At 46.2% G+C, this 17,670-nt stretch overlaps 1 protein-coding gene across 1 annotated transcript in view; it reads left to right on the plus strand.

The window, feature by feature from the left end:
• DDX31 (DEAD-box helicase 31) overlaps positions 1-17,670 on the plus strand; it is a 45,456-nt gene that overhangs the window by 4,197 nt on the left and 23,589 nt on the right. Inside the window, exons 8-16 of the mRNA XM_027911618.1 lie at positions 1,078-1,119; positions 2,812-2,876; positions 3,684-3,803; positions 4,079-4,185; positions 4,896-5,131; positions 5,462-5,638; positions 8,266-8,325; positions 14,212-14,262; positions 16,057-16,196. Of these exons, the coding sequence (XP_027767419.1) occupies positions 1,078-1,119; positions 2,812-2,876; positions 3,684-3,803; positions 4,079-4,185; positions 4,896-5,131; positions 5,462-5,638; positions 8,266-8,325; positions 14,212-14,262; positions 16,057-16,196 (998 nt within the window). The remainder of the gene's footprint in view (positions 1-1,077; positions 1,120-2,811; positions 2,877-3,683; positions 3,804-4,078; positions 4,186-4,895; positions 5,132-5,461; positions 5,639-8,265; positions 8,326-14,211; positions 14,263-16,056; positions 16,197-17,670) is intronic.

Here is a 17,670-nt window from a genome sequence, read left to right on the forward strand (position 1 = left end):
TTCCTTGGGAGTTGTGAAGGCTGCAGAACCTCTCCAGCTCAGTGCATGCCTCGTGCCTAACTCTGGTTAGGGGAGTGGGTACAGCCAGTGAAATCAGCTTTGCAAATGTGCAGGTTTATACCAGCAATTCATTTTTAAAGCCGTTTTTTCGAATCCAGGAGTGAACACTGAAATTGAGGCCTCCAAGAGTTGGTTTCTCCACTGAACTCTCCTCTATTTCATTTATATTATTTGCAATTGCAAAAGGCAATGTCAGAGGAGGGTATCAACCTCTTTTTTTTTAATTTTTTATATGACAAATGATAATAACTTCCACGTGGAGAACATACTGCAGGTGTCTCATTTGGGGCACAATATTTTATGCAACCTGCAGTGCAATATCTCTGCTCAGTTCCATGAAAGGAGAAGGCTCTAAAGCTATTTAAATTTTTACAGCAGCAACTTACTGCCTCTCAAGGATGCTGTGTGAATACTAAGCTTGGAGGAGACTGTGTGTAAGCTTGTTTAAAGGGCTGCCATGGAGAGCTCTTAGGAAGATGATTTGTAATTACAATTGGTATTACTTTGAGTTGGAAGCAATGGCTTTCCTTGAGAAAAGAAATGCAGGGGTAGAAAGTTCCAGTGGCATCACTCTGTGGGTCAGAGGAGGGAACAGTGTAGGCTGCCCTGACTGCCAGAAGATAACTAAACTCTGAGCTACATCTCCCTTTCACAGTGGTTTTCTTCCAGAATTTGTGCCATTTTCCCTTTTACTCCTCCACTGGAGCGAATTCTTCTGTGCCTTCAGCTCGTTTCTGTCAGGGGCATCTACAGAATCCAGCAGAATTCTCTCTTGTCCTGAGAGCTGAACCGTGGAGAGGCTTTTGAACAGGTCCAAATATAAGAAGAGATGGATTATTCAAGAGAAAAAAAATTAAGAATCAGCTTCTGAAAGAAAAATTAAGGATGTATTTCGAATTTTGATGATAGACATGACTAGATTAGCTTACAGATTTTAGAGCCATAGGGCCTTGTAGTCCAGTTTTGGGGTCCAGAGACACTTTGTCAGAGCTCATTTTCTTCTGTTGGTTTCCACAGCTTGCACTCCAGAGTTTTGATACAATGCAGAAACTACTCAAGGTAAGAATTCCATGCTCTGTGTTCTTCCTGTTCCTTGAGCCTCATGCTGTAAGGGGCTAAGCAACTTCAGTTCCTGAGAATTCAGCTGGATGTTTAAGGAAATCCAGCACCTGGCAAGATGCATAGTCCTTAAAGATAAATGTGTTTAAGTGCATGATTTCCCTGTGGCATGTTTGAAACTATTACATGAGCAATTAAGTGATTAATTATGGCACCTTGGTTGCACATGTGTTGATAAACAGGAGTAGTTGATTTTCAGAGTGATATGTTTTTAGAAACCCCTTCCCATTGTTTCAGTCTGAGTTATGAATGGAGACTCTCACAGTGACAAGGACCGTTTTACTGAAACTAATACTGGCCAGATGGGTTTCAGATGGGGAGCAGAACTTGGGGAACTGCTTTGCCAACTGAATGACTGGAGAAATGAGAAGGCTTCTAAAATCATTAGATGATAGTGCTTTCCTTTTAATTGAGGCAGAGTATCTTACCATGGGCCAAAAGGTACCTAAATCGTTCATCTCGCCCCTATTCCTACTCCCTCTTCTTTGTTTTTTTTTGTTTTTTTTTTCTTGAAATGTTGAGACTTCCCAAGTCTTTTTTTTTTTTTAGTGCTGGAATTACCAAGGAAGATTTTGTTGTGTCATGCTTGGGTTTCAAGTACTTCAGTCTCCTTCCACAGTAATGAGGAGTTATTAGAGTGGACTTCTGATGTCCTTCAGAGTGTGAAGTCTGGTCAGTCTGGGCTGACCCCCCTTTGGCTTTTGTTAGATATCATGTGTAGTGACCATCAGATCCAGTGTGTAAACTGTCATAGTGACCCAAAGGAGTTCTAGGTCATGATCTGCCTGGCCCTTGGAGGGTGTGGTGTGATTATGTCAGTACCCAGGGAGAAAAAAGCGAGTTGAGCTGCTCCTGCTGCAATTACTGTAATGCCAACTGCTAACACCAACCAGCTTGGATATCTTCCTTTAAACCTTTAAAAGAAACTCTTTTTGTAGGCACTGTTTTGTTGGAGTGTTTCTGGCAGGCAGTGACCTGTGCAAACTGAAGCCTGTTTCCCACTCACACCCGTGTGCAGCCCCTGCTCTGCTGCTGCCCTGGGTTTCCTCCTGAGTGAGGCAGTGGCAGTGCTTTGATTACCTCCCCTCTGAATAACTGGGCAGTAGTAGATTCAGTGAAGGATTGGATCTCAATAAAGTGGCAAAAACTCCCACAGTATCAGTGAGACTGACATTTGGTGTTCACAGACACAGGCACTGTGTGCACGTAGCTCTGGGGGGTTATCTATAAACTTTATAAGTCCTTTGCTTTCCTGATATTTTCCCTGGCCACAACAAGATGCTGCTTAAAGGCAAGATGAAGAAATAGCCTTGTAGCTTGTCTTTGAACATTGAGGCTAAATGGGGAGAGGGAAAAGAAATACTATAGTGTGATTGGAAGGGGTGCAAAACCCATTTAATTTCCATCTTCCTGGATGATGTGGGAAGTGAGTTACTGGCTAGAACTAAAGGTGCCATCGTTGATGGGCAGCTGTGGGTGAGAGTGCTTGGAGACTGTGTGTTAGATCACATCAGATGCATGCTGCTATCAGCCCCCAGTCCTTTCTCTGTTTGCCAAGAAACATCATGTTTTGATCAGGCTTTGTCTCTTTATTAAGAAGAATCAGTACTGGTCTTGTTTTCCTTCCTGCAGCCATTTACCTGGATTGTGCCTGGAGTGCTAATGGGGGGAGAAAAGAGAAAATCAGAAAAAGCCAGGTAGGAAGCCAACTTCTTAAACTCTGTTTTGGGTCCTTCTGCCCTACAGTGTCTTTATCTGTTACTCATCTTCTGAGTGTTTTTCTTACTGGGAGAGAGGATGGTGGGCTTGGATCAAGCTGTGATTCCCCTGGATCTTACACAGACACAGTGACTGGGTCAGCAGGAAATATTCACTTCCCCCAGTTGGATCTGCTCCTAAAATGTTGATGAGCCTTCTGAGAAGATGATCTCTTCTGTCAGTATTTTTTTTTTCCCTCTCCTGACAAACTCCTCTATTTGCTTACCAGCCGGTGCTGCCTACAGTATTTGTTATGGGGGAAATTGCTTGCTGGAAAAGAGATTTCCTGGTGTTAAAAATCCCTTCCTTTTCCCTTTTTAAAAATTGAATTGTAAGCCGATAATCCAAAATGGCATTTTCATTTCTCTCTCTGTAAGCATACACAAAAAGAAGTTTACTCTTTACAGTGAAACAAGTACTCAATTAGAAAGGAAAACCTAGCTTAGGTGTATTAGATTTTTTTTTTTAATATTAATATTTCTTTCTACCCTGTCCTTTCACAGAGTATGCCTCTGAGTATCAGTGATGATCAAGGATAAATTTTAGCTGTGCAAGAAATGTCAGTTTTAATCAGTGAGAAAGCACTATCCCTGATTTTACTGTCACCCTTTTTCCCTCTGAGAGTTCCACTTCCTCGCTCTGGCTTCCTATTCCAGAGTTACTGGTAACCTATATATTTTGGGGTTTTTTTTCTTTCTTTTTCTTACATGGATTTCCTTTTTATTTTGGTTTTTAAATCTATACAGATTACGAAAAGGGATAAATATCCTGATTTCCACCCCTGGTCGCCTGGTTGATCACATCAAGTCCACAGAATGTATTCATTTCCGTCACACTCAGTGGCTCATTATTGATGAAGCAGACAGGTAAACTTGCAAGTCTTTAGATATGGAAAATAATTATGATGCCCTCTGCATCCTAATTCACTAAATATTAAAAGAAAAATACAAGAGAAAGCGTGATCTTAAGCCATTCATGCCCAGTGGCCTCAGCCAAGCACCAGATGTCTGGGATTAGGAAGAAATACCCGCTTTGGACAGATTGTTGCACAATTATTCATTGCAAAGATGTCATGTAGTATTCAGGACTTTCTCCTCATTCCTTCCTGCAGCACCTTTTATCCCCTCTGCTGTTTTTGTAGGATCCTGGACCTGGGCTTTGAGAAGGATGTGGCTGTGATACTCAACACTTTAAATGCCCACAGGGAGACACGTCAGAATGTCCTGCTGTCAGCCACCCTCACAGAAGGTGGGTTATAGATACTCTTTTAGCTGAAAAATGCAGAGGCAGCTGCAAAATAGTTGGTTGAGTCTGATTGTTACAGCCCAGTTTGAAGCTTTTTGCAGAAGTGGAGTAATGCCTGTTTATTTCTTTGGCTGATGACACTTGTCCCTCAGTACTGGAATTGCTATCAGTGTCTATGTATTTACATGGTCCTTACATATGTCTCCTAAATTGGAGAGCAAAGTGATCTGGGAAGCACTGATTAGTTTCTTTGCTGTGCAGATGCAGAATTAAGGCAGAAAGCTGATGACAAGAGAGCTGCTGCGTGATTTGCTCTATATCAGCCAAGCAGGCAGGAATTGAACCAGGCCTCCTGACTCCTGCGCTCTTGAGAGAGCGAGGATTTGTTGTTTTCTTTCCCACACACACATCTAAAACCAGGGCTGCCAAATGCTGTCTGTCTGTCTGTAAAGACATTTTTGTACACTGAAATAGCCCAGTTGGCCGAAGCAGTGCCTTGTGAAGGTTTTGGTGGAGTCCACTGCAGCTAAGCCTGGCAAGCCCTGCTGAGTCTGAGGCTTTGTGGAGGTGTTCTGTCGGTGGCACGGGCATGGCTCACTAGGTCTGTTCCCTTCACTCCTTTTCACTGGAGTTGTGTTAGTTGTTTGGTTTCTGTGAACACCTCCTCCCACCCCAGGCTGGGCCTCACGTGTTTCTCGCTTCCTGTGGTTCAGGAGTTACCCGACTGGCCGATATCAGTTTGAACGATCCCGTCAGCATTTCCATAGCAGATGAAGTCCAGAAGGTGCTCAAACCAGCATCACAAAAGGATAGAGAAGCCAGTAGTTCATCAAACTGCATGGAGCAGGAAAACTTTGCTGTTCCAGAGAAGCTCAAGCAGTATTTCATGATGGTCCCCAGCAAACTGAGGCTTGTCACGTTAGCAGCTTTTATCCTTGGGAAATGCAAGGTGAGATTCTGTTTGCATTTATATTACTAAATAGCCCTTTGCCCTTTCCAACTCCTTTATCTGTTCCTCTGTCAAGGATAGCATGGATTAAACCCAGGGCTTTATCTTGAACCACAGGAGAGCTGAGGTGCCATTGTGCCTTTCGTGCTAGCAGTGAGATGTGTACTCACACTTCTTTTGTGCTCTCACTGTTTGGTGTCAAACTCTTGTAATCCTTTTTCCATGTAATTGTATCTCCAGAAGTGTAAACCCCAGGGATCTTCCAGCAATCAGGGAACTGGGAGAGTCCTGTGGAAGTGGTCACATGCAATTCTCTTGTCTTTCGTGCAGTTTGAAAAACACCACAAGATGATCATCTTTTTCTCCAGCTGTGAACAAGTGGAATTCTACCATGATCTCCTTGTAAAGGTCCTTGCAGGAGGGCCAGAGTCGGAACAACCTGGACGTTCATCTCCCTCCTCCGTGTCCTTACAGTTTCTCCGCCTGCACGGCGACATGGAACAGGAAGTAAGCATTCCCAAAACGTCAGGATCCGCAGCTTTATTCCTTATTCCCTGTGATTTATTGTGTGGCTATTTCGGGGAGGAGGGCAGAAGAGAGGACAGAGAGTCATTTCACCTCTAGGGGCCTCACTCTTCCATCTGCTAATGAGAATAAGGATATTGTCCCATTTCTGGGAAGTACCTTGGTAGCTGTATCTGAAAAGCACAGCTGAAGAGGCAAGAGGTGTTATTTCAGCAGGCTGAGGCGGCCTTTCTCTATTCCCACTGGGTGCACTTAAACCATTTATATCCTGTGGTCACAGTGTCCACTATGACCTGTGGTTCTTTCTCCTGCAGTCCAGACAGACTTCTAATGCCAAAGGAAAACCTTGCCCAAGCCCTGAAACGTTACCACCTAACAGGTTGCCCCCATTAGCTGAGGATGGAGCAGTTTGGCTTTGGTTTTGAAGAACAGTGTCTTGACAGATTGCTATTATTCCATCCAGGGAAAAGAGCAGCACAACAGTGATTACCTCGAAATCGGTTTAGGTTTTAGTCAGATAGACCTGAGTGAAGAGGTTGGAGCTTGTTACAGAGGGCTGAGAGGCCAGGAGAAGAGTGTCAAACGAGCTGTCACTGCAGAGTTTCCCTGAGTAGCTGAGAGACCTCCCTTGGAAGTTCAGCCTCTGATCCTGCCCTTGGTCTGTGATGGAGAGAGTTGCCACTCTACTCTGAGCTGCACAGCAGAGATGGTAAATGAATAGAGCTCTTCTGATGAAGCAAGAGGTGAAGAGCCATTGTTTTTCTCACTCATTCCCATCCTGTGGAGACCAGAAACATGTGCTTTGCTGTCCCTGCAGTCTGGCCTTTCCTCAACCTGCCTGCCTGAGCAAGTGAGCAGGCCTGGTCTGGCCCAACTCTACCCTGACCAGCTGTTAAGCCAACAGAACACCACTAAGTAGCTGGCACCAGGGGAAGGGTTTTGCCTTTTTAGTACCCAGTGTGTAATTAGTGCTTGATGTCTTCAAATTAAGAGCATTAATGGAGCTAAATTGTGGATCCCATATGGTACTGCTGAGCACGGCTGCTGTCATTGTCAACAAGATACAGCGTGCTCTCTTCTTTAATTTTTGTCAGCAGAGGGTTCAGTGTGTAAGCAAGGGCCCAAGTTTCCCTTCTTTGTACCTCTAGCTGGGAGTGAAGTGTCTGAGGTTTCTTCTATATCATCAACATAACGGGGCATTCGCTCACCTCCCAGCCAGAGCTCTGGGAAGGAGGGTTTGAAACATGGAGCGGGGATGTTTTGGAAGGAGGGCAGAGAAAGGAAAGGGATTTGGTGTTTCTGAGGCCAGAGAAGACCTAAGCTCTGAAAAGCAAAAGAGCAAATGGAAGCAGATCAAAGGGATTGTGTGTGGGCAGTTGTTTCCCACAATTACAGAGGGGGAGGGTAGGTGCAGAGGTGGTACTGGAAATGAAGACCAAGTGCTGCTTTAGTTATTAGATCTTTAGTTATTAGTGCTCAGAGACTGTCTTGTCAGATAGCAGATATCATTGAGATGTAACACGAGTTGGGGAGTCAGTTTTTGTGCCTTTTATCAAGTTAAAAACAGCCCCCAAAGTTGTGAGTTAGGCTGACAAGAGTGTGCTTGGGACGGTTGGGGGACTGGCAAAGCAGGAGGCTTTTGAAGGCAGCTGAGGAGCTGTACTGGGTTCCTGCAGTTCTGGGGCTCAGTGGCTCAGAGACTGCTGGTGGGATAATTTGGGATCTGGAGATGTGGATGACCCTGCCTGGGGGCCTGAGCTTGTGTTAGAAGTGGGGACTGCAGAGTTCAGGCTGGGGAGAACCTGACTGACACTTGTGGGAAGGACCAGCCTCTGTCCCAGTGTCTGCAGCCCTGTTGGTGGCCTTTGCCAGTATGAGGGAAAGGTGTCTGCAGAGCCCAGGAGTCCTGCCTCCTACCCCTTTGGACAGGGGTTTCTGGCCAAGCTCTCACCTCTCGTGCCCTGTTACTCTTAGTCTTGTCCCACAGCAGTTCACGTGAGCAACTGTGCAGCTGAGCATCGCCGGTGCTTCATAATCCCAGAGTCAGTCCAGGGCTGTCTGCACGGCCCATTGGGCACATGATGAGCCTGATCTCTTGTGATGTGATTATATCACTGTGTCAACAAAATGGGCTTATCCTGCCCATCGTGTGACTGGACAGACAGCAGTGAACGTGTCCAGCTTTTTCTTGCACTCACAAAAGCCTGTGCTGCCCACCGAGTGTGCCAGTGCTTCTGCCGGTGCTGCCTAATCCTTTGTGGATCCCCTCTCCATGTAAAACTGCTCCTGCTTTTTGGCATGCACAGGCTGTGCTTCTGTGCAAACCGTGGAGGTGTTGGCTGCTTTGATTTGACCAAATGCATCCAGGCTTCCCCAGACACTGTTCTTCCTTGCCTGGGATCACACCTGTGTGCCACAGATTTAATTTTTTTTTCCATTTGAAGGAAGAGTCTTACTGGAACTCATGAGGCCAATTCCTTTGCTTTTGAAGCTGTATATGATCTAATGATCAGCACACAGTTGTTAAATTGTTACCTTATGTAATTTGCTTTGTCTTTGATCGCAATCTGCGTAAGCAGCTTCGTAATTTTTATTTTTCAATCTTCTAGGAAAGGACAGAGGTCTTCCAGGAGTTCCTGAAATCCAAGACCGGGGTCTTGCTTTGCACTGTAAGTAACTTGGAGTCCCTTTGCAGCTCCACACTAATGGGCCTGTCTGATCCCTAATGGTAGACCAGAGGATTTGGCACTGTCTGATTCCAGCTCTGTCTGACCTTGAGGAAAGTCATCTCCTTTCTCTGCATCTCACATGTTAAGCAAGGACTGGGGCCCTCTTTGCAAACTGTTCTATGATTTTTTGCTGCAAGGTACCACGCACAGATGTCTTATACAGAGGCCACTAAGTATTTTGCATGGCTTTATGTCTGGAAAAATCCGTTCATTTGAGGCTGGAGTCTTGCCCTCTACGTGCAGCCAGCAGAATGCAATCCTGATTTGTGGCGTACCCCATAACTGCCAGAAAAATGGGATGTAATGTGGTATTTCCCATCTTAATAACTACCCCAGGGTTAAAACCAAACACCTGCAGGGGTGGAAGGGGAGCCCAACCAGAGAAGGGGGTCACTGGAAATGCACACACTCTGCTGCTCTCCACGCCCTGTGCCCTTCAAGCTTCTTCCAGGGGCGCTGAGGGAGAAATTTTTGTCCTCTGCTGAAGTTTGCCGGCACCCCTTGTGTTGTGGTGGCACCTTCCCCTCTCGTTGCTGACCTGTGGGTGCCACAGCCTGCTGCAGTGGTGCAGAAGGCTGCACGATTTGCTCTCTAATAGTGGCAGCTGTTGATCTGCAAACGTGTGAATCTTGGCGATTTCTGCCCACCGCAAACCTGTAAATTACAGCGATCGGGAGTAATTAGAGCTGAGAAACCCTCTCCAGCTCTGAAATGACTCCTGTTCTTGCAGCACAGTGTTCTTAAAGGAAACCAGTTGCAATTTCTTTCAGAGAAGGGGGGCTGGATTCTTCTCTAATTTTTATGCCTGCAGTTCATCCCAGGACTGCTGTGTGTATGCAAGTGTTTGATTTAGCACTGCCAAATTATGTATTATATTATATCACCTCTAAAGTGGTACTTGTTACATGCTAGTGTTGGTCCTGCTTGTGTGCAGGACCTTTCAGTGGTTTGGTCAAGGTCAGAATGCATCCTTGCTATGCATAATTGTAGCTATAACTTGGTTTCCTTGTATGCAGAGGTAATACTTCAGTGTCTCAGCTGAAAAGAATAGCAAAGCTTAAATCATTCAGGTTAAGTGACTTGAAGATAAAAGGTGTTTGGTAAATTCTAAAAAATAAATAGCTAAACTTTGTTATGCTTCATGCACGTGCTGCCTATAACTGAGAAATTTCAGGTGCATATCTTGTGGTTGAAACTCCAATTTAATGAGTTTGGAAAGATGGTGAATGCTCAATTTTAGACAAAGAGAAGGCAGAATCCCTGGGCTGTCAGTTCCTGGGTGAGACTATTTGAAGGGGAAATGGCAGCCTGTGACAGGAAAAATCTGTCAGGAAAAGTACAGCTGTTGACAAGGTAGGAAGAAGAAGTTGGATAAAGAAATCCCAGTGGATGGGATTCCCCTCTTGAGACGCTGGAGGTGTGGTTTGATTTCCTGCCGTGCCACAGGCTCTGTGCAGGTGGATATGGGATTGGGGGATTACCAGGCAAGTAGCAGTGATAGTTGAGTTTGCCCCAGACCTGTCACAGCTTGGAGGTAACGTGAGTTAACCTGGATTGCCGTGAAGAGGGTGGTGTGAGGTAACACATTTATCAAAACCCTCCTCCATTTCAATCTAAGCCGTTTCCTGCAAGGCAGGGATGCAGGTCCTGAGGGTTGTGGTGACCATGGCTCAGCTGGCACGTGGGCAGCACGTTAAGCGCAGTAAGTTGTGTGTCTGAGTCCAAAATCTCTCGGCGCTTCAGCTCCCCATCTGCAAAATGGGGAAAGCAGCACAGTTCTATCTTACAGAGATGTTGGGAGGACAAATGCATTGAAAGCAGGAGGTGGCCTGTTACCACAGTAATGGGGACCATATGGACACCTTAATATAGAGATACACTTTGCACCAGTCCCACATTACAGGTGCCTCCCCAACGCAGATGTCCAAAGGGCAGCCAGGCACTGTGACCACCTCCTGCCTCTGAGGGCATTGCTTTTTCTGACACTTTTTCCTTCGGATCAGCAAAAAAACCAAAAAAAAGTTCCGCAAAAAAAAGACGGTTCTGTTCTTCTCGCCGCGAAATCACGCTCTGTGCCCACGAAATTTTGAAACCTGGCTCGCGAAAGAGCCACACAAATAACGTTGCCGTCCTTCCCTTGTCCCTTATGCCATGTTCTCCACCCATCTTTCCGCTCTAGTAAGCAATGGGACCTGCTGTTCCTTTTATTAATTTGCTCTATGTCATATGTATATTAATATATTCCATGAAATATTTTTTTGCCAGGCAATATAAGCTGGCAGGCGAGGAAATAAAGAAAGGGCCGCTCATCTCAGAGGATCTCGTCCAGATTTATTTCTCTCTCCTTCAACCGAAGTTCTCCGCGGCTTCCTCTGGGACGTGCCTTTTAAACAAGTTCATCTCTTCCAGGGAGGGAGGAAAGATCATTTGGAGATTGTTTGCTGTTTACTCAGTCACGCTAACTCATCTTGCCAGTTTTCTGGCGGCCCCAGCCAAGAGCTTTCGCCTCTGACAGCTTCTGTGCTCTCCCCTTCCTCCTCTGATTACGCAGCCCAATCTGTCACCCTGCCGACGGGGGTCTCTACCCTGCTGATGGCTTTCCACACTCGGCAGTAATGACTTTTGGCAGGCCAGGAAGGCGCGAGAGCTTCTTCCCCAGCTTGGAGAGCCGTTAGGCCCTCTCTGCCTGTTAGCTAAAGCACTTTGTGAGCTTCTTTGGTAAATAAATGAGTCATTTTAATCCAACTGACAGCCTGGCACCTGAGCAAGCTGCCTTCCATCTGTACTTCTAGGCCTCATGTAGGCAGCCAATTGTCAAGCTCAGGGCCTTCAAGACCTCACCATTGAGTGTCTTTCAAAAGCAACTTTAGCAATTTCCTTTGCCCTAATTAGATTGTGTGAGAGGGACTGAGTGAAACCAAGGCCCTTGCAAAACTTTTGTGGCCATGTTGGTTCTGATCTTCTGCAGTGACAGGCCTTGCTTTTGGGGTGGCCTTTTAGTTCTCTGTTCCTTTGCACCCACCCCCCTGTACCCCCGTTCCCTTGCACCCACCCCCTGTCCCCCACCACCACAAGCACAGGCTGGTAGCACCAATTATTAGAAGCAGAAATTCCAGCCTTTCTGGCATTCCCCAGGTGGATTGTTCCTCCATCCTGTGTCTTGCAATTGGCATCAGGGCAGGAACGTGGTCAGGGCTTTAGATTATAGTGTTTGCTGGGCACCTGGGCTTTCTTTAAAATTGCACTGGTGTAGGTTATTTGTCCTTGCTCCCATCAGATGGTCACTGAATTCTGCCTTCCACTGCCCACTGAAAGGAGTCAGCAGTGACCTGCCAAGGTGTCATATCCTTGATTTCCCTGTAATTAAGGAATGGTGGTGTGAGGTCATGCATGGAAAGGGGAATATCTGTTGGGTGGAAGAGAGGTACGTTGGAAATCTGTTGGGCTTCTTGAAAGAGTACTGGCAGCAGAGTAGTGCTTCTGTGCATGGAATAAATGTGTGCCAGTGAAACTGGGTAATTGTTGCTTGAGCTGTATTCTCTCTCCTGGTGAGCTGACCCACAAGTAATATTTTAAAATTCTGGGAAGTGGAAGCTCACAGGCTCTGCCAGCAGAGGAAAGCAAATCAACTCCCAACTTTTTACCCTAGTTCTACCTTGCTGCTGTCTGCTGGGGCCTTTGAGGAAAAGGAGCTACAGGAGACACAGGTGGACTGATACTGAGGAATCTTTGAGAGTTTGCAAAACACTCCAATTACCAGTAAATCCCAAAAGACTTCTGAAAGAAAGCCAAGTGAAACCCCAGGAGAATAGCTGTTGATGTGTGTCAGTAAGGACTGAGGGGATTTGGTGGCTTGTGAAAGCAGTAGTGAATGCAAGGCTGATGATGGGAGAGAGCCTTCTGCTAAGTGTTGTCCCTGGCTATTTGTTAGGCTTTTGGTTACTCTTTTCAACTTTGGCAAATGCACATGAGAACAGTGCTGTCTGTGGCAGCGATTTTCCAACCTGAGGTGTTGGGAAAATGCATCTTGGAGGAGGGGGAGAGTCTGGATGGATGAGAGGGATGGCTCCCGCCCCTGCTGTCTGCGTCTCCTTCCCGCGCTGGAGGTGCCTTCTCCTGACTACAGGGAGGGCTTGGCTGGTGGTTTGTTTTAGGGGGAAGGAACTGACCCTGTCCCAAGGTCAGAGCCCTCATCAGACAGCCTTTCCTCACCTCCTGGATGTGAGGAAGAGCACAGGAAAGGAAAAGACCAAAGGCTTGTCAGCGTGGAAGAACAGAGCCGAGTCAGACGTCAGCGCTCCCGTCTGATCGCGCTGCAGAGTTTATAGTCTTGTTATCCCAGTAACTGCCGCACACGCTCCCCAACTTCTCTTGATTTATTTTCTCCAACCCCCCTTTAAATGGCTTTTTGTACATCTGTTCGTTCCGACTCTGGGAACGAGTTGCTTCTTAATGAGCGTGTTGGAGCGCAAGTGTTGTGTTATTTCGGAGTGGGCGCTGTGGAAAGTGTCTCCTCTTTTACTGCAGTTGGAGCCACAAAGCAGCCTGGCTAGTGCTTGTGGGAAGGGCCTTTGCTGCCAAAACATCAGCTTTCCCAGTCTTTTAACGTGTGTGGGAGTTGCATGAAAACACTTCAGTGGGTGGCTGACACATTTTTAGTACATTAAGCTCCTGCTTACGTTCTTAATATATTCTATTTTGCAACTAGCTAAAAGATACACGTGTTCCAAAACATTCCCTAACAGAGTTAACCCTGCACACCTGCTCTGCTATTGCGCCTGGTGAATGTAAAATCCAGGGAGGATGTGAGGACATTACTAATGAACAGAAATTCAAGAAGGGAGATTGAAATGTGTTTGCACTCCCCGTTTTGGGCAGTATTTAAACTCTCTTTTCTCTCTGAAAGGGTATGTTTTTTGAGCTATACTGGCTGTGGATAACTGAAGGGTCTCATTCAGGTCCTTCTCCAAGTTGATGGGTTTTCTCACCAGCTGGCACATCAAATAACACCCCTGACAGCAGCTTCAGACTCTTTTCTTCATGGCTGAATTTTGTTTCTCCAAGTCAAAACCAGACTGGTGCACATCGAAGGGAGAGCTGAAGTCCCCTCTCCTCGAGCTGTGCCCCAGCTTCCCACAGATTCTGCTGGATTGCTTGTTGGCCTTTGTTTTTAGGGCCAGGTGACCTGCAAGTCATCTGCTCCTCAAATTCAGACCATCACCTAGGAAACAACTAATTATTTGTGGGTAGAGATCAGTGTATCTTTGGACGTTCCACTCAAGGCCAGGGATCCTTGACCATTTGCCTTTTTTTTTTTTTTTTCTTCCCTTTTCATCATAAGCAGCCTGGATTTGGCACTTAGGCTTGCTGTGGAGAGAGATATGCTCAGAGATGATGTTGCCTTTCAGAGGTTGAATTCTGCCTCTCATTGTTTGGGTGGTAGGTCTGTTTTCATCAGTGAAGCAGTCTGAGGATCCAAAGGCCATTCAGGCGGTGGATTCTCTCAGATCAAATGTAAAAGGGCTGCAGCAAACTGCTGTAATCCAGCACCACCCTCCTGAAATAGGTGTGTTTACATCCTCCAGGCTTTGGGCCATAGTAGTGGGTCATTGCTTATTGTATTAGTCTGTTAACAACAGTCCTTGCATTTTAAACCCTCAATGTTATTTGTGACCTTCAGTCCATCTCTCCCCAAACTAGGCATGTACAATTCCTTCTTGCACAGCCAGTTGCCTTCTGACATAACTGCCATCCCAGAAGAGTTGTCACTCATGCTGATATCTCCAGAGCATCTTTACTAAAGTAATTTCCTTATTAATTTTAAAGGATGTTGCAGCACGGGGACTAGACCTGCCTCAAGTTACGTGGATCGTACAGGTGGGTTTGCTGTGAGTGTCTGCATGTTTTAAGTGCTCAGAGGAAATCCCTTTTCAGTCCAGAGCTTTCCAGGGAGGGAGTTCCATGAGGAGTTTAAGTGCAATCCTAATGTTAAACATTGAGTAGCCCAATAATGTCTGTGCAGTGACCTGAGTGTTTGGAGTAAGGCTTTGCTGGGTTGAGGCTGGGTAGCTGGAAGCATCCAGCTTCCAGCAGAACTGCAGAGTTCAGATTTTCCCTGAAAAACAACAAAAAAAAACCCAACAAAACCCCCACACTGCTGTGTTGCTGTTGACAGAAATATAGTCTTTGGGAAAAAAAAAAAAAAAAGCTAAGAAAGATGGATTGAACCTTAAAAATAGCAGCCTGTCGTTTCAAAGAGGAGCCTGAGAGCATGAGGCAGGTTTCATTTCTATAAAAGATTTATAATTAAAAAAAGGTTAGTTGAATTGAGGAAGAACTGATCCAGAGATTCTCGTGTATCAAGCAACACCTGGGTAGAAGGAACAGGGCACAGAGCCTCAACAAAGCTTTTTAATTTCTACCTCATCCCTTCAGGTAACAAATTTGATTTGATTTTTGTGTGGGGTTTTTTTTGAAAAAAAAAAAAGAATGATTTTAGAGCAGCCAGCTAGTTGGAGAAGGCTGAGGAGGTGAAGTCTTTAATTCCCAGATCTGTATATTAATATAATTTAACCAAAGATATAGTTGCCAGTGTTAGAACGCAGTGCAAATTACCTAAAGCCCTGGGAGACTTCTGTGTGTCCAGAAGGCGAAATCTCAGCTGTCCTGAGAGCTGTGTCCAAGAGCAAGGACCTGCAGGGAGCAATTAGATTGCTCACAGCATCTTACTCACACCTCTAGCCAGTAGAAACTTTGCCAGAGGGCACAGGTATAAACACTAGAGTGGGCTTTGGTTGTTGGGTTTTTTCCAGTTAAACTGCTGAGGGCTCATTTCTGAGCAGTATCTCTGTGCATGTTCATTTTTCCAGGAAAGAGAGGAGGGGGGCAGGAATAGGGGGGAGGTTAAAGGGAGGGAAATATGTCACCCTTTATCAGATCTTGCAGATGGCTGGGCAGTTTTGGGTGTAAGTAAATGAGGGGCACTGCTGTATTTTGGGGGGGGTCCTTTAAGCGACATTTTTTGCTTTAGTTTTGTGCCTGCTAGTTTTACATGGGAAGACAGTTGCTACCTGTGTCATACACTGCTGAAAGCACTCCCTCCTCTCTCCTAGATTTATTCTGTCCAGTAACCAGCTATGATTTGCTTTAATCCAAACAGAGCAATTTAGCCCAACTCCAAATCTGAACCAGTCACCTTTTATTTTGTGGCTTCTCTCCCAAATCCAGAGCAGGCAACTCCCCGCTCCGTGTGGGCAGCCCTGGGAGTTGTTTGATTTGAGATCATTGCAAAATTAGATTTTATATATATATATATATATATTTCTTTTTTTTAGGGGAAGCCAACAGGTTTCTGACATGCTTGCACAGAAATAACACATAAAAGGCAAAGAGAGACACCGAGATGGGGGAAACTCTCCTATTACCTGCGAGTTGGCCGAGGTGTCACGTTGACATCTCAAAAAGCTGAGGGGGGGCTGAGTGCTGGTTACAGGGACGAGCCCCACGGGCGCCTCAATTCCGAGGGAGCTGCACCCCCTTACTGTGGGGTTTGCTGAGATCCCCTTTTTTGTTCCCAGACGAGCTGGGGACGAGTCGTCTCGTTTCTAATTAACGCGCCGTGTCCCGTTAATTCCTCCTTTTTCCCCTCCCCGCCTTTTCCCTGCTCCGAAGTGCAACGCTCCGGCTTCACCTGCGGAATACATCCACCGGATCGGGAGGACGGCTCGCATTGGCTGCCACGGGAACAGCCTGCTCGTGCTGGCGCCTTCGGAGGCAGGATATGTCAGCTTGCTGGCTTCTCACAAGATTAAGTGAGTCAGAAACGCGAGCGAAAGTTTTCTTCGCCTCGTCCTCGCTAATTAACCTTCCGTGGCACTTGCAGCGGGACCGCGTCTCGTGCAGGTTTTAATAAGGGTTTATTAATTCTCGTGATCCGGGGCTGGCCCCAGACTAGCGGAAGGAGAAAGAGGGAAGCGTGTGAAAATCATCAGCCTGACAGGTTGTGCGTGAAGTGAGTGAGGGGGTGTGGTGAGGGGCAGAGGGGAGACAACAATCTTTTTTCACCCCATTGTTTTCTCTCCGGCCTGGGGTTCAAATCGGGGAGATCACGAGTCAAACGAGCCTGTCAGATGCTCCCTGGCCATCTGCCTGCATGGCACCATATTGTCAGAGGTGTTACCAGAGATTGTGCTTGCTCTTCAGGAGAGGTCTGGTGGAGAAACTGCTGGGGAGATGTGGGTCATACCTGGCAGGTAATGGACCAAGATGTGTTGTTGAAGTGGCTTGTGACAGTCCTGGAAGGCAAAAAGGGAGGGTGGACTCTGCAACCAAAAGTGGGGTGTGCTTCCAAGCCTTGGGAAGGCTTCTCCTACATCAGCTCTGGCTTAGACTTGGGAGTAGACAGCAAGGAGAGCAAGCCAGGCTCGGTAAGGACCTGCCCAGTGTGCAGTCAGGCACCTGGTGGCCAGCACGTGATGAGATTTTTAGTCCATCTCTGCTTGCACAACGGTCCTTTTGTGGGGAGAACCCACAACTGGCTGCCCACATTGCTAGGCAGGAGTGCTGGTGGGTCTGGAGCCTCCTCAGGTGGGGCTGTGTGACTCCCCTCGCTCCCTGCACCGCTGTCTCTCAGCGTTTGAGAACATCAGCAGAGTCCCCTCGGTGTTGTACCAGTGTTGATGGAGCCCTGGAAACTCCTGCACAAATTAGTTCTCTTTTATTTCTCGTGTTTCTGTCGGGTGGAGCTGCTTGGAATCGGATTTGGTTTTGCATCCTTGAAACAAACAATTGTTGGCAGTAAATACAGGCTTATTCTAGGCTGTGAGCCATTTAGTGGTCTAACAAAGAGCCATCCATCATCCCAGGTAACTATCTATTAAGCAGACACCAGCAAGACATGGAAGGCTAAGCTGACAGGGGCTTTTTTTCATGTAACAAACAGCACTGACATTTAAAGGTGAAATCCCACATAATTGTGAATTTTTAGCTCCAAGTGGAAAGTTCTGTTTTTCTATTTTATAATATTTTGGAGGCATTAGGGGAAGGAGAGGGAAATTTGCCTCCCTTTTATTTTAAATGGTCACACTTTTATCCAATTTGGTTGGGTTTTAACAAGTTTTAAGTTCGCTCAGGGTGGTAATTACATCTGCTAAGGGGACCTGTTGTTGAGCTGGAATCTTCAGGAATCTGTAGAAGACTCTGAAGGAGCAGGGGCAGGTTTATGTGAATTTATTTTTTCCTTCACTTTTCGGAGCCAAACAACTCTGGGGGATTGTCTTTTCGTGT

Source organism: Empidonax traillii, unplaced genomic scaffold (assembly GCF_003031625.1).
Source record: "Empidonax traillii isolate 1590-97213 ecotype Southwest subspecies unplaced genomic scaffold, ASM303162v1 scaffold34:size3740991, whole genome shotgun sequence".
Taxonomy (NCBI): domain Eukaryota; kingdom Metazoa; phylum Chordata; class Aves; order Passeriformes; family Tyrannidae; genus Empidonax; species Empidonax traillii.